Source organism: Malania oleifera, chromosome 13 (assembly GCF_029873635.1).
Source record: "Malania oleifera isolate guangnan ecotype guangnan chromosome 13, ASM2987363v1, whole genome shotgun sequence".
NCBI lineage: Eukaryota > Viridiplantae > Streptophyta > Magnoliopsida > Santalales > Ximeniaceae > Malania > Malania oleifera.
Genome location: NC_080429.1, coordinates 9,306,291 through 9,322,400, shown reverse-complemented (window position 1 = coordinate 9,322,400; position 16,110 = coordinate 9,306,291). Strand labels below are relative to the sequence as shown.

The 16,110-nt window shown below is 37.2% G+C and overlaps 1 protein-coding gene across 7 annotated transcripts; it reads right to left on the bottom strand.

Annotated features, from left to right (window-relative positions):
* Positions 1-726: 726 nt before the first annotated feature.
* LOC131146241 (silicon efflux transporter LSI2-like) lies at positions 727-15,621 on the bottom strand. Of its 7 annotated transcripts, none has more exons than XM_058095690.1 (4): positions 15,406-15,621; positions 13,550-14,885; positions 13,249-13,438; positions 727-1,231 (listed from the first exon to the last, which is right to left on the bottom strand). In XM_058095690.1, exons 2-4 carry the CDS (start codon positions 14,738-14,740, stop codon positions 966-968), a joined length of 1,647 nt encoding a protein of 548 aa, XP_057951673.1. In that variant the 5' UTR covers positions 14,741-14,885; positions 15,406-15,621; the 3' UTR covers positions 727-965. The 7 variants fall into 7 exon arrangements, 6 of the variants coding, with proteins under 6 accessions (XP_057951673.1, XP_057951674.1, XP_057951677.1 ...); XM_058095691.1 differs by having other exon boundaries at positions 13,550-15,054; positions 15,406-15,572; XM_058095694.1 differs by having other exon boundaries at positions 727-1,250; positions 15,406-15,542.
* Positions 15,622-16,110: the final 489 nt, after the last annotated feature.

The window sequence follows — 16,110 nt, the reverse complement described above, 5'->3', positions numbered from 1 at the left end:
ACTGATGCAGCATTAGAAGAGAGAGTAACCAAGGGTTGGGATAATTTTTCTAAGTGAACAAGGAAAGCTGACGGTAAAGTAAGAAATGATCAGAAATGAGCCAGATGCAAAGTAGGGGAGTCACCAACAGCAAAAACGTGTTACTCAACTTGAATGTAGACTGCTTTTTGGGTTTCCAAGTTCGAGGTTGGATGCAAAGGAAGAACTTTCCTAGCAGTGATATTGAGGTAACAGAACCCAGCAGTTACACAGAGAAAAAGGGGCACCAGTGCTTTACTGAGATAATACAGGGGCAGGGTGAATAAGATTGTTGCAAGGAAGCAATCTCTGAGGATCAGCAATGAGATCACTGTAGTCATATCGAATAGCTCACATTCCTTATCAAACATTTTGTTAAAAGTGTCTTCTTCCAGCTGTATCCTAGTCACACAATAGAAGCTATCAGCTAAAGTTTTGAACTTAATCATGGCAACAGATTAAGAAAGAGTTGCTTCAACCCCTAACTTAACCCTGTTTTGAAATTGGTTTGACAGCAACTCATGCTGAATGATGCTGAATGTAAAATATCTGCCCAACCTGGTTATATCAATTAAACTACAAACAAGTATCATGGCTTTTGACATTTAGTTTATTAAAACAAAAACGATAAGCATGTGAAGAAAAAATAAAGATGATGCAATATAAATACGCATGTGTGTGTGTGTGTGTGTGTATAGTTCTTTTAAGTTACAGAAGTGTCCTCATTCTTTCAAGTCAACATGGTCTATGTTTCAATAACAGTTGAGGAACAAATAAAATCAAACCCAAGAAACTGGTTTGTTTGGAGCATGCCAACATTTTTAGGCCATCAGGAAATATGTCAAATTTGAACATAAATGCAGAACAAATTCAAAATGTTTCAGTATCATTTACTTCTATTCGTACCAAAAAATTTTTACACAAGATATCACCTAATTAAGATTTGATCATCTCTTTATGAGTGTCAAACCAACAGCAGTGACAATCAAGGTGGAGGGAACTCCAAATTTGAGATGGCTCCAGAAAGAAAGTGTGTATCCAACGTACTGAGCGCTCCGAGCTTGCTCACACACTATCAAGTTAGCCGCGGACCCCAAAAGTGAAAGATTCCCAGCCACAGTGCTGACCCAAGCCAAAATGAGCCACGATTTCTTCTCATCTGCAGGAGAAATTGCAGCAGCTGATGCTGCCACCCGTCCTCCAAGCAATAGAACTAGACAAAAAAACAGATTCTGTTGGGGCAACAAGAAAGATAATTTCTCAACAAGAAAGCAAGCTATTTTGTGGCTAATAAACATTGACAATAGAACATCATAAACACAATGAGCTACCCGTACTTCTACTTTTATCATCTAAACTATTCCTGGTTTCTTTAGAGGCACAAGTACTCCCAATCATTCAATGAAGTATGTGAGAGCCAAGCCATCTAATAGTAGGGCTAGGATATGCTTTTTGCCCTCATAGATTTGAAACTGGAGAAGAATGCTTGCTATGAAGGACTAATAATTCCTGTGGCATATACTGATGCCCAAATTGAACCAAACATTATATTCATTGGTATGAACTCACCTTTTAAAGAGTACCATGAATTAACTAATTGATTTTTAGAAGAAATTCCCAACAATAAAGGGACTATTCAACAAAACAAAACTAAATCTGCACACTGACACCATTCTTGGTTCTGGATAAGATGGGCAAAATGCACATGTTTGATATTTTTGACCAACTAATCTTGGCAGTAAGAACAACTAAAATTGTAAAACATCTAATAATGTGAAATTTTTTCAGAATGTCTTAAAATTTAAACCAAAATGAATGAAGCTATAGTACATGTTACTGTCCTAGTTTTTAAAAACAGGAAATCAATGTCAAGGCTTCAAGGGTATCAATGTAGAATCCTCAGTGTACACAACCTTACACCTACTTTTATGCAGAGAGGATGTTTCCTAGGGCTCGAACCTTTGACCAACCGGTCATAAAGGAGCAACCTTGCTGTTGATCCAAGGCCTGCCCTCAAATCAAGTATAGTGTTTTTTTTTCAATTACAATAATAATAATAGCAACCCTCTGTGTCCAAAGATAATTAAGCGTCTTGTACCATCTGAGTGACTGAAGATGTAAAACAAAACTCAACCATGAACTCTATTTTCAGAACAGTGAAACCAATAAGCAAGGCCCAAATCATCAGACCTTTTTTGTTCGAAAAAGTTTTATCCAATTGAATGGCAAAAGGCAAAGTAAACAGTGTTATCTGTTTCTCAAAGTTGAATAAGATTAGGTGATCTTTAGTAAGAAGAAGCCAGTCATTGTCATCAGCACAGAACTCTTTGTGTTTTATGTAAGAAAATTTATCTTTATTTTACCTTTTCATTGAAGAATCACTGTGACTTCAGAAGATTTTGTTGAAATATAGAGCTGTTGATAACAATTATCACGGTGGATCAGCATTGAAAGATCGAGAAAAATGGCTATATACATTCGAAGTGCTTATTGATGATTATAGTTGTAATCTTCAGAATAATCATCCACACAATTTCAAATCGGTAGTTAATACTAGAGACTGAATTTAGAGTGTCTTGATAAGTAGAATGATATTGCATTCTTGACTATGATGAGTTGAATGTGCACAAGAAAGATAACGTGAGTTTGCATTGCATTAGTTTTAAAAACAGAATGGTTGAAAGTAAGAAAACCACCAAGAATGGTGGGCTCTTCTCTCTCATGATAGATTAAATTTATCTTTAGCTGCCATTATTAGTCTCCATTTTCACCAATGGCAATACAGAGAAGTTCAGTTAATTAATTAGAAGTTCTAAGCATGATCTTAGATTTCCATGAAACTGTTGAAATTTTCACTTTCCAAAACCTTCAAAATTGAAAAGGAGTTTAATTCCCATTTGACAAAGTTCCCTTCAAATTTCCTACAAATATCCTGAAACTTATCAAAATCTCAAGTCTTAAATTTTGTCTAAATTTTGGCCATGGAATAAAACTTCCTTGAAATTGGAATTTGAGCTCCAAATCCCTCCAATACTAAAGGTCAATATAGTAGCACTTTTGTAATTCTCATGTGAAATTTCAACAGATTAGAAGATTTCATTAAATAAATCTCTTGAATTGGATGAAATTTAATGTGTTTGAGGTTTGAACAAGGCTACAAGCATTAAGGTTTGACAAATTTTTAAGTGTTGGTGAGACATTATTAACAAATGAAGGCCCTATATAAAGTTTGGTTTTCTTTGCAACTTCTGTTTATTCAATCAGTGTCTTGCCCTTTTCACAATTTTTTTTTTTTTTTTTTTTTGCAATAAACTGAACAGCAGCAAGAGTACTGCCCAGGGGAAAATAGGGGAAAACACAGAGGAACACCATATAAGGAAGCCGCCTTAAATTACAACAAATTACACACAAACAAATAAACATATATGAAATAACAAATGAACCCCCTAAAAAGACACATCTAGTACCCAAAAAAAAACCCTCAAATACACGTAAGCCTACTACCAATAAGCGACCCAACAATCCCTTTTGACCCTATTCTTTGAAAAGATGTTCTAATTGGGTCAAAGTGATTCATCCAATGACTTGTTTCCCATCCTACATCAATTCCCTCCATTCGATCAACACCATTGAGTTGGGGAAGTACCAAGGAGTCCAATACCATAGAATGGTGAAAAAAGCATTTCATTTCATGAGAAAGGAACCCGCCGCACTTCAATTTGGTGAGTGGAAGAGCACAAGACTTTTCATATTGGATACGAGTACAAAGTTGGGAGGGAATGGAAAAACAAATAGAATGAAAGATGAGTGACACCCTGTTATGTAATCTAAATCTACTGAGTCTCAAACAAACACCAAAAAAAAAAAAAACTTTAGAGCAAACCATAACACTAAATAAAAATTTTAAATAATTGGAGAAATGATGTTCTAATTGGGTCAAAGTGATTCATCCAATTACCTGTTTCCCATCCTAAACCAGTGGAATGGAAAAATGAATAGAATGAAAGATGAGTGACACCCCGTTATGTAATCTAAATCTACCAAGTCTCAAACAAATACACCAAAAGAAAAAAACTTTAGAACAAACCATAACACTAAATAAAAATTTTAAATAATTGGAGAAATGACGTTCTAATTGGGTCAAAGTGATTCATCCAATTACCTGTTTCCCATCCTAAACCAGTTCCCTCCATTCGATCAACACCATTGAGTTGGGGAAAGTACCGAGGAGTCCAATACCATGGAATGGTGAAAAAATCATTTCATTTCATGAGAAAGGAACCAGCCGTGCTTCAATTTGGTGAGTGGAAGAGCTTGAGATGGCATCAATACTTATCGATGAAGAGGGTGTAGAACTTTCATAAACATCATGCTTAACTCTCCTATAAAAAAACCATGGACATCCCAAAAGGATATGACAATCTACAGAGGAAGGATATCACAATGCACTGTGTCCACAATTGAACCAACCTTCCAAGTAAGCAAGCATTGATCATGAACCTTCCTTCAAGTTGGTATTGTTCACTCGAGCAATCTTGTATGGATCGGGATGCAGTTCAACCTCCATATTTAACTTCACCACAGCTTATTCAGAAACTATGTGTGTACAAATATTGGGATCAACGACCAAACTATAAAGCTACTCATGACAAATCACCAGGAGTCTAAAAAATGATGGTACGTCTCCAATCTTCATGTTTTCTTCAACCTTGTGGGAAGAAAGGATAGGTCAAAGTAATAAGAAGTTTTCACACTGCCATTTTCATCTAAGTCACTTGGGACTTTTGTCTCAGCTTCAATTACTTGGGTGGCATCATCATCATCATCTTCTCTTTTTGCAATTGCCATGACTTGATTAGGACATGCACAGTACGATGCTCAAAACCCTGGCATTTGCAACACTCGATTGCAGGTTGGACCTTACAAGTTGTTTAGGAATGCTTATCCAAAGTCTTGAACTCCTTTACTCAATTGCTCAGCTGACTTCTCATGCACAAGTCCACAAGTAGTCTTAACAAACTGAAGTGTCAATGTCGCTCGAGGAGGATTACGTTGCATATCCTTCTCTATCTAAGGGCAACCTGCACAAATCCCCAACTGTAATGAGACAACATGCAGCAAGCTTAGAGGCAGTAGTTGTCTTCAACCCTTTCTTGTACACAACTGTCATCACATCCTCTTTCCATTCTACATCAGCACAAGTAGCCAAAATGATGGAACATATTAGTGCCACCGTCTTGTCTTCCTGCTTCAAATAAAAAAGTTGCAAACAAACACACTTGAGTCGTTGGAATTTGCAAAAAATTTGTTTAATCCATTATACTTGAGAAATTCCCTTCAATTTCCATTCAGCTAAAAACACAACTTACAAACCTCATTCCAGTCATACCATCAGAAATAGTACTTCAAAGATTACAACCAATCATCAAACTCATTATGAGAACCATCACCATTAAAATATGAAACTTCCAATTTAATTCTCTAATTCAAATGATCATTTTGCACTTCACGCAAGTCAAACGTATGAGCAGCAATGGCAATTATACTACTTTCCTGTTTGGCATGGAAATCAATAAGCCTATTACTCAAGGTTGCAACTTCAATTGTTAGCCTCTTTAACTTTAAAAGCATTAGCAAGAGCCTCCAAAGCATTCTCTATGTTTTGTACTCTTACCAAATAGTAACTTTACTTTTGCACTTTGCAGACAACTCAACATTAGTCACCAGGCTGCAGATATATATATATATATATACATAATGCAACAATATTTCCTCAACACAATTTGCCAACAATTCTCAAAACCAAGAACTTAACTCCCAACTTTCAAAAACTATCTTCAGTTTCACCTTTACTATAGAGTATCTCTTGTCAAGTAAACAAACTCTCATGAACAACTTACAATTACCGCAATATGGTTCAGTTCTTATGCTGGGAGTACCGACAGATCCCTCAAAATGTGTACCAAACTCAAACAATCAACGTCCTATTAAACAAATGTTTGCAGGTTCTTCCAGGAAAAAATCAAAATACTGTGGTGGGAAGCAAATGTCTCACAGTTCTGAAAGTTGTGGTATAGGGGCAAAATCTCCCACAGGCACGTTGCTGGCACATGAGGCACCTAAGTAGGACCACACATGCATGGTCGGACGGCAATGAAGTTTGGGGGAGAGGCTGGTTGGAATGTCTGTTTCCAATGGTAGTGGTAGACTAGCAAAATGATACTTGGAAATTGGTGTTTGGAACTGAGGGGCAGCAGCTGTATTTCTTTTTTTTGTGAGATTCTGGTGATGAACAATACTGGCAACAAACGGAGTAGTATAGACTTGAGGAACAAGAGGGAAGAGAAAAGGGGAGGAAAGGAAGAAGATCAAATATGGAGAAGTGAAGTTGGTTCAAGAATTCTGCAGAAATTGCTGGAATTTAATTGAAAACCGAGGAAGAAGAAAAATGAGAGAAGGGGGAAAGTGGGGCATTGAAAATGGATGAATGGTCATCACAGTTTGGCTCTGATACCAAATGATGCAGTAGCAGCAGGGGAGTGTGATGCACAAAACATCAGTAAGGGTACTGCCCAGGGGAAAATAGGGAGATAAAAATAGAGGAGGGGGGGGGGGCGCGGGGGAGAAAAAGAAGAAGGAAGAAGGAAGAAGAGAGGCAGAAGGAGGAGATACAAAGGGGGGGAAATACACGCTCACTTCTCAATTCAAATTCACAAACATGGCTTTTACACCCTATTTGTAAGAAGGTCTATGCAGGAAATAACATATAAACCCCTAAAGATACATGAAATTTACAAATGAACCCTAAAAAGGCACATCTATGACAAACAAACACCTGAATACACATAAGCCTACTACAAATAAACTAAACACATTTGGGTTTAGGACCCAACAATCCTTTGATCCTATTCTTTGAAATTGGCCCCCAAATTGGGTCAAAGTCATCCATCAATCACCCGCTTCCCATTCTACATCAGTGGTTTAATAAATAAATAATTTATTATCTCGATAACAAAATTTTACAAAAATAAGCAAATATTTCAAAATTATATCAGTAATAAACTTATCGGGTAAATAATTTAATATTTTATCTTACTAGGGAAAAATTCTGCTACAAAATAAATATGCACCCATTTAGTGCAGTTTGGCCAATGCCTACTCCACAAATAACTTCACTAACAATAAAAGGTTAAAATCTTCAACTCCTAAAAATCCAAATCCTAATACACCCAAAGTCTCAGACAAAAAAAATGAAATAAAATCCTCACACTATAAAAACACCACCCTCCAAAGAAACATAAAAGGTCCTCACAATTGAGCTGCCTCTTTCCTTGCAGCCCCATGCATGCTAAACAAGATGAAAACAGAATGGAATTTCTGTATTTCTTGAATTCTAAATTATGTACATCTTAATCTTACAATATATAATACAATCAAATATTCTAAACGAGGAAACAATCTCCCTACAGAATAATATACAATCTTCTACATTTACCCACTTTCCTAATTTACACCATATTCCCACGGATACTCGGGATTTCAACACTCCCCCTCAAGTTGGATCATAGATATTAATCATCTCCAACTTGCTAATGAAATCATCAAAGTTCTGTCGTGCTAACCCTTTAGTAAAGATATCTGCAGTTTATTCCTTGGTAGGTACGTAAGTCATACAGATGGTTCCTTCTTCAACCTTCTCTTTGATAAAATGTTGGTTCACTTCCACATGTTTAGTCCTGTCATGTTGAACTGGATTGAGAGAGATACTGATGGCTGCTTTGTTGTCACAATCGAGTTTGATAAGAAATTTCACCAAAATCTGTAGTTCTTCCAAGAGTTTCCGTAACCACAGTCATTCACATATTCCTTGTGCAACTGCCCTAAATTCAGTTTCAACACTACTTCAAGCGACTACATTCTGTTTTTTGCTTCTCCAAATTACCAAATTTCTCCATATGAAGGTGCAATATCCGGTGGTAGACCTTCTATCTTCCACTGATCCTGCCCAATCTGCATCTATAAAAATTTCTACTTCCTTGCTTTCACATTTCTTGAAGAAGAGTCCTTTGCCCGAAGAGCCCTTAAGGTACCTGAGGATCTTGTACACAACATCTAGGTGAGCCTCTTTTGGTGAATGCATGTGTTGGCTTACCACACTTACCGCAAATGCAACATCAGGTCTGGTATGTGATAGGTAGATTAGCTTACCAATCAATCTCTGATACCTCTCCTTTTCAATTAATATTCCGTCGTCTTCGACCCTCTTTACTGTTTCAATCGAGGTTTCACTAGGTTTGCATCCAAGCATGCCAGTTTCAGTTAGGAGATCAATGATATACTTTCAATGAGAGACACTGATACCCTTTTTTGATCTAGCAACTTCCATTCCCAAGAAATACTGCATTTGTCCCAAGTCTTTAACTTCAAACTCAGTAGCTAGGACTTTCTTTAATCTTTCCATCTCTACTGTATCATCCTCAGTTAGGATTATATCATCAACATACACTATCAGAATTGTTCTCTTATCACTTTCAAATTGTTGGAAGAACATAGTGTGATCTCATTGCCCTTATCGATATCCTTGGTTCTTTATTACTTTTGCAAATTTGTCAAACCATGCTCTGGGAGATTGCTTGAGTCCATACAAGGACTTCTTGAGTTTACCTACTCTGTTTTCTTCACCTTACTTATTGAAACCTGGTGATATTGTCATGTAGACTTCTTCTTCTAACTCGCCATTTAGAAATGCATTCTTAATGTCGAGTTGCTATAGTGGCCAATCTAAGTTAGCTGCCAAGGACAAGAGGACCCGAACTGCATTCAAATCTGCCATTGGTGCAAAAGTCTCCGCGTAAGTGGTGTAACCAATGCCATAAGTCTGTGTAAATCCTTTTGCAACGAGTCTGGCTTTATATCGTTCAACTATCCCATTAGCTTTGTATTTCACTGTGAAGACCCATTTACAACCAACTGGCTTCTTCCCTCTCGGCAAATTCATAACGTCCCAAGTTCCATTTTTCTCCAAAGCCCACATTTCCTCCATGACATCCTCCCTCCATTCAAGAATTTCCAGGGCTTCCTGAATATTCTTTGAAATTTTCATCCTGTCAAGGTTAGAGGTAAAAGCACGATATCCTATAGACAAGCTTTTATAAGACATGTATTTAGACCAAGGATATTGAGTACATGACCTAGTTTGTTTTCTGACTGCAATGGGTAAATTGATGATATCAGGTACAAGCTTATCAGAAGGGAGCTCATGACCATCTATTACCTGATCGGGATTGGGCCTGGACTCATGGTTGCTCGGAGCTATCACCGGTTCCAACGCTCTTGGTACCTTAGGTATGAGATTCTCCCTATTCTTTGTGTTCGGCTTTCTTGAGTAAACAAGTATTTCTATGTTGTTTTGCTTTTCTACATCTCCCCCTGAGGTTAAGTGATCTTTTGTGCATGACAGGTCAAGAAATGATGTAATGGTAGACTCACGAAATGGCATAGATTCATTAACAGAGAAATCAAAGAACCAATCTTCACTCCATTTCTCCCCCTGAAGAGAGGGCTTTGGGAAGTAAGGAGTGGTTTCAAAGAACGTGACATCAAGGCTAACATACAATTTTTTTGTGACAGGATCATAACATTTGTAGCTTTTTTGAGTAAGAGAGTAACCAATAAAAACGCACTTAATGGCACGAGGTTCCAATTTATCCCGATTGTGAGCATGAACATAAACAAATGCAGTACATCCAAAGATTTTCAGAGAGAGATTGGAGTGGATCCGAGTGTTAGAAAACCATTCCTGGAGTTTCTAGAGAGGAGTTGCAAAAGAAAGGACTCGACTGGGCATTCGATTAATGAGATGTGTAGCTATTAAAATGGCATCACCCCAAAAATATTTTTTCATGTTTGTAGTGAACATCAATGCCCAAGCTACTTCAAGAATATGCCTATTTTTACATTCAGCAACCCCATTTTGTTGAGGGGTATCCACACAAGAACTTTGATGAACAATTCCATTTTCTTGAAGATAATGTCGCAAGATATCATTGAAATATTCCGTACCATTATCAATATGTAGAATTTGAATGTGAGTTTGGAATTGTGTTTGAATCATGGAGTGGAAACTAGCAAAAATGGAACAAACTTCAATTTTATCTTTCAACAAGTAAACCCAACAAATACGAGTATGATCATCAATAAAAGTAACAAATCATCTCGTTTGAGTGCGATTAAAAGAACGTGACGGCCCCCATAAATCACTATGAATCATAGTAAAGGGTCTGGATGGTTTGTATATGGACTTAGGAAAGAAATTACGCTGATGTTTTGCAAGTTTACAAAATTCGCACTAAAATTCAGAAGACTTTTAATTTGAAAAAATAGAAGGAAATAAACGTCTTAGATATCGAAATTTTGGATGACCCATCCTAGAATGCCATAACAAAATTTCACTATCACTAGAAACAGATGCAGAATCACAAATAGCAATTTTACATTGTTCACTCACATTAGCCTCTTCAAAGTAGTACAGTCCCTCATACTCCTTAGCACTGCCAATCGTCTTTCCCGATGATAGGTCCTGAAAAATACAATGACAGGGAAGAAATTTAGCAGAGCAATTGGAGTTTTTAGTCAACTGGCTAATGGATAGTAAGTTGCAAGATAAATTAGGAACATGAAGAACAAACTCTAGTGTGATGGAGTCAAAGAGTCGGATATTCCCTTTGCCTGTGACAGAAGAGAGTGATCCATCTGCAATTTAACTTTAAAATTTCTAGCACATGGTGAATATGATGAAAAAAGATGATAGGCATCGGTCATGTGTCAGAAGCGCCAAAATAAATAATCCAAGGAGTTTTGGATTTAGATGTTATATTCAAAACTTGCAAAAAATTATCACTTTGGGCTAAAAAATCCGGTGAAGTATTTGAAAAAGAAGCTCCGTAATAACAAGGTCTAGTCCGCCTCATCATGTTCTTATCAATCCCAATCTCTCTATCAAAGTCTTGCTCCAGTCTTTCCTTTTCTTCTTCTTCTTCTTCCTCCTCCTCCTCTCAGCCACGCAATGCATTTCTTCCCCTTCTCATCCTACTCACACTCTGTCGTCGTCGGCAACCACGAACGAGACGCGCAAGCGACACTGACTGGTCGGAGAAATCACTCCCTAGTATTTTCTAGCACATCGGTTCAATTGGTTCGTGAACTCAGACATCTCTGCGAGGTTCAAGGGGGATTTGATCTGTGTGACGGTTGATGCTCCTACCAGGTCCGCTGGCCTAACAGCCAAATGGAATACTCGGCACCAGCGCGGCCACCGACTCGTCCTCCCTAACTTCGGGAAGATCCGTCATGCTGAGTGCGGCGAGCATGTCGGTGGTCTCCTTATCGACTTTAATCTCATCGATCTTGATGGCGGAGATGTCGGGTACGAAGTCCATGCGCCTCTCGCGCTATTCCTCTTGTAGCTTCAGAGAAATACCCCAAACGGGACCCTTTTGGATCCTCTTCATAAGGTGGGCGGAGAAGTTGGCGATCTTGTTGTGAAGGCGCTTGGATGGCGTAGATCTGGGAGATGTGGCCTTCGCCCTTGACTCATCGTCAGGCAATGCGGCCAGGATGCCAGATTTCTCCGCCTGCGAGATCCCGCGATGACATCAGCAATGCGCCTAATTCGTGCTGGCGTCACTAGTCCAGAAGATGTCGTCTACGTCAAGCTCGTCGCCACCACCGCCATCAACTGCGGTTTTCGGTTGGGATAGAGAGCAGATGTCGAGGAATCAATCGGACGACGGAGTTGTGCTGTTGACGGTGCCGTCTGCCATTGCTAACTAAGGTTTAGAAACCATCGCTCTGATACCATGAAAATAGAATGGAATTTTTGTATTTCTTGAATTCTGAATTATGTACATCCTAATCTTACAATATATAATACAATCAAATATTCTAAACAAGGAAACAATCTCCCTACAGAATAATATACAATCTTCTACACTTACCCACTTTCCTAATTTACACCATATTCCCACAAATACTTGGGATTTCAACACAAGAACACGAAAACTACAAGGCAAAAGCAACATATAGAAAAAGCTAACTGACCCTAGGCAAAAGTGTGCTGGCCAAGTATCACCCTTTAGACACACTTGTAAAATTACAGGGAAAAAAAAGGATACATACTACCTACAACTCCACTCTATGAAATCTATCCAAATTAGGCGACCAAGATTTCCAAATAAGATCCACCACAAGCTTGTTTTCAAATCATGCCCAAAGACATACACGAAAAAAAAAATAATTGCTCCATTCCAATGTAATAAGGTGGATGGGCATATCAATACAGTATCTCTAAATTCAAAGCAAATTCTAAAATATCTCAGCAACAATTGTATCATAATGACAAACGAATACATCAAAAAAGATAATTATATTTGTCATAATATTACATATGGATTTTATTATAAATTGGCATTTAACATTTGGCTAATTTATTACAAGGTTATCTCTTTCTCTTGATTATTTTTATTTATTAAACTAAAAATAAATATTAGTGCAAGGCAAGGATAGGAATGATAGAATTGAGCCTTTTGAAATTTTATGTAATATTGAATGCATAGATTAACTATGGCAATTCACGTATAAAATAGTTGTACTTGCGGCTTAACTCAAACAAATGGCTTCGTCATAATATTTGATGGCAACACTAATTAGAACAGTAACACAATGGGTTTATCCAGAACTTTTTCATATGCTAACAGAGTTATATCCAAGTGGGATCTGAAGTTTACTCTAATCAAGTTGGCTTGACCATGTTGTGAGTTACTCGTTCAAACACATTTTTGACGCAATATTTCTGTTTCCCAACATTGCTAGACTTCTTGCCTTTCAACTCCATTGTCAGTTCATAATTGGTCTCATGAAGTTCCAAAGAACTAGACAACAATCAGTCCTTTAAGATAATGGGTCAGTTACAACACTATATTCTTCATGAAAGTATGGCAAAACTTTATTGTGTTATCTGTAAGTTACTTCATAAATATGCATGCAAATGTTGAACTAGGTGCTGTGTTGCTACTGATTGCTTCCCAAAGTTACAACCTAGAACATAAAGTTGCTAAATATGAAGCATACAGCATCTTTGAATTGAACATACATAATTTTTTTTTAAACTCTAAAAAGCTATTCTCACCAAACAGACAATAGAAAACTAGAAAGAAATGAACATCAGCTTACCAGTCGGCACATTTGAAGCCACATTTGAGAGTACAAGTATGACAAGGGCAAGAACTGCTACCCCTTTAGCATTATCAATCTGTGCATAAGGCTCCATGATCTCCCAAATATTGCTTGGGATCCCAGTTTTGTTAAAGCCATCAACCGTGATAAACATTCCGCAAAAAAATATTAAGATTGAATAAGAGACCTAGCAAAGAAAAAAAGCAAACAAGAATTTCTCACTCTCTTCCAACAGGCAACCAGGTTTTATAGAGTTTGCATCAATACACAAAAGAAAAGGTATTGCTTCAGATTCTACCTTTTCTAGGCATGGCCTAGCATCCCTGAAATCAAGAATCACCAGTGCAAGAGCAGCAGTAATTGCAGTCCATGACATATTCATACCCATAAGCAAAGAAACCAACATTCCCACAGTGACAACATAAACACCTGCCTTCCATAGGATTTGTTTCCATCTCTTGGTCAAACCCTCCTTTTCTCGTGAAGACTGCATAGATAAAGCATCACTCAATCCAACCTTTGATGAAACATTTCTTGAAAGAAAATTTTCCTCCTTTCTCCAAGATGATAAATCATTTGTCACCTCTTTTGATACATTTGAATCCCTTGCAGAGTCCAATCCACCACTAGGGACTCTCTGGATATCATTCTCAATCGAATTTATTCGGCTTCTAAGAATCTCAACATGGCCTGCATTTCCTATCATATTAGGAGACTTGCGGAAACTTACAGATCCCAATGCAGAGCTCCATTCTTGAGAATTTGGTGATGTCATATGTGACATTGTCGCTGGTGAAAACCGATGAGAAACCATATCATCCTCACCCACCACTTCCGCAGCTGCATCTTCTTCATCCTTTTGAACAGATAATAACTTCCAATACATGCACAGGAGAATTAAAGCATTGACAAAAACTCCCATTAGCATTGCAGGAAGAATTCCAAATAAGAATTCTCCAAAGGACAACTTACTCTGAACAGCTATGACCAGGTTTTGAGGATTTCCGATGGGAGTTGCTGACGATCCAATATTTGCACTTGAGGCAAGGGCTAGTAAGAATGGATGAGGTGGGAGATTATGTTGCCTTGCAATTTTTAGTACAAATTCAGTCAAAACAACACAAGAGGTGTCATTGGTGAAGAGGGCACTTGAAATGGCAGAAACCAGGCAAATTCGAAAAATTAAGTCCTTGGCTCCTCTGCTTTTCCATGTAAGCAACTTACCCAAATATTTAAACATATCTGCTTTTTCAAGATAAACACTAACAACCATAGTCCCAAAGAGAAGACCGAGGATCGGGAGATCAATTGCAGCATATGCTTGATCTGGGGTTACGACTTGGAAGATTACCATAAGCATAGCCCCTAAAAGAGACCCCGCGGTCCTCCCAACAGGCAGGAAAGGCACAGCCGGGAAGACTGCTAGTATCCAGAAAATTGCAAAGGCAATTGAACCCAGTACTAGTTTCACAGAAGCAGCCATCGCCATCTTCTTGCAACTTAATTTTTGTTCCTGTCTTGTTGGGCAACTAAATCTGCTCAAACCTTAAAACTTCAAAAAGCTCAAATCATCATTCATTAGAACTCCATAGCTGCAAGCACAGATGTTTCTCTTGGGAGAAAAAAACAATACCCTGGAAGAGAGAAAATGCTTTAACCTTAAAAACACAGAACTCCGAACTTTGTGAAACTATCAACCATTCAGTAGCACAGAATGCGATTATGCAAGGAGCCAAATATTACTGTAAAAATGGGCACTTCAGAGGATAATCCAGAAACTAAAAAAGAGCATGATAATCCACCCTTCAAAAAAAGAAAAGGAGAAACCCTCAGAAGAAGACAACAACTCAGAATTCAATTCAAAACAAACTTCAGGCAGCGTTTAAAATCCCAATTTTACACAATTTTGCGATACCCATCAAGCATAATAACAGCAATTTTCAAATTAGATAACAGAGAGGGGTTCAACGCGCTTCAACACATGTTACTTCCATGGCCATTTCTACGAACTCACAATCGAGCTCTCAAAACAACCCAGAAGAACAAAGACTAATCCAAAACAACCCAGAATAACATACACAAAATTTTTTAAACAAACAAGCTTTGATTATGCAAAGCTGGTTACTGAAGCTACAGAGATCTGCAGGTTCTTACTTGCATGCGCTTCCCCAAATTTATAGGATCTTGCTTTCCCTGTATACGATCCATATAGAGATTCGGGAACTTTTCTGCTGAAGTAAACAAATCAGAAGACTTGCGGCATGTGACAATTTTCCGATTAAGAAAACTAGACGGTAAACAACTTTGGAAATTATTACGCCAATTTACAGAATTGGTAAAAACAAAATAAAAGGATAATTTGAACGAACCGTACGTAGAAATTTATTGACTAAATTTTATTTTATATAATCATTACGGACTAAATGTATGGTTGATATGTTTCTAAAATTTAAAATAAATTTTTAATTATAATTTTAGCGATTCAATCTGTAAAATTTTTATGTGTAAATTTAGTTTAACATTTTATTTTAAGATTTTAATTATTAAATTATTAAAATTAATGCAGTTAAAATATGTTCAAGATAGAAAACTTTAAAGGATTATTCAGCCATTGATTTTTTAATTTTAATTAATTTTTTAAATAATTACAATAATGTCCCTTTATTTTTGGATGGTTTTCAAGTTTTTTATACCAATACTGAAATCATAAAAAATAAAAGAATATTCTATAACTTTTAGCCTCCGAATTCAAACTCTAAAAATATTTGGAAAAGAAAAATAAAATATCAAGAAATTTACATTTTCATGTTTGATTATCGAGAAAAGTGAAAAAAATAAAAAATATACTAAATTCATGAA

Bases quoted from the DNA above. Each gene is read 5' to 3' on its own strand.
- LOC131146241 (XM_058095690.1), bottom strand. From the start codon at position 14,740: ATGGCGATGGCTGCTTCTGTGAAACTAGTACTGGGTTCAATTGCCTTT. The intron at 13,439-13,549 runs GTAGAATCTGAA...TTTCTTTGCTAG, and splicing joins CTAGGCCATGCCTAGAAAAG to GTCTCTTATTCAATCTTAAT. The intron at 1,232-13,248 runs GTAAGCTGATGT...TTTTTTGTCTAG, and splicing joins GGCTTCAAATGTGCCGACTG to TTCTATTGCTTGGAGGACGG.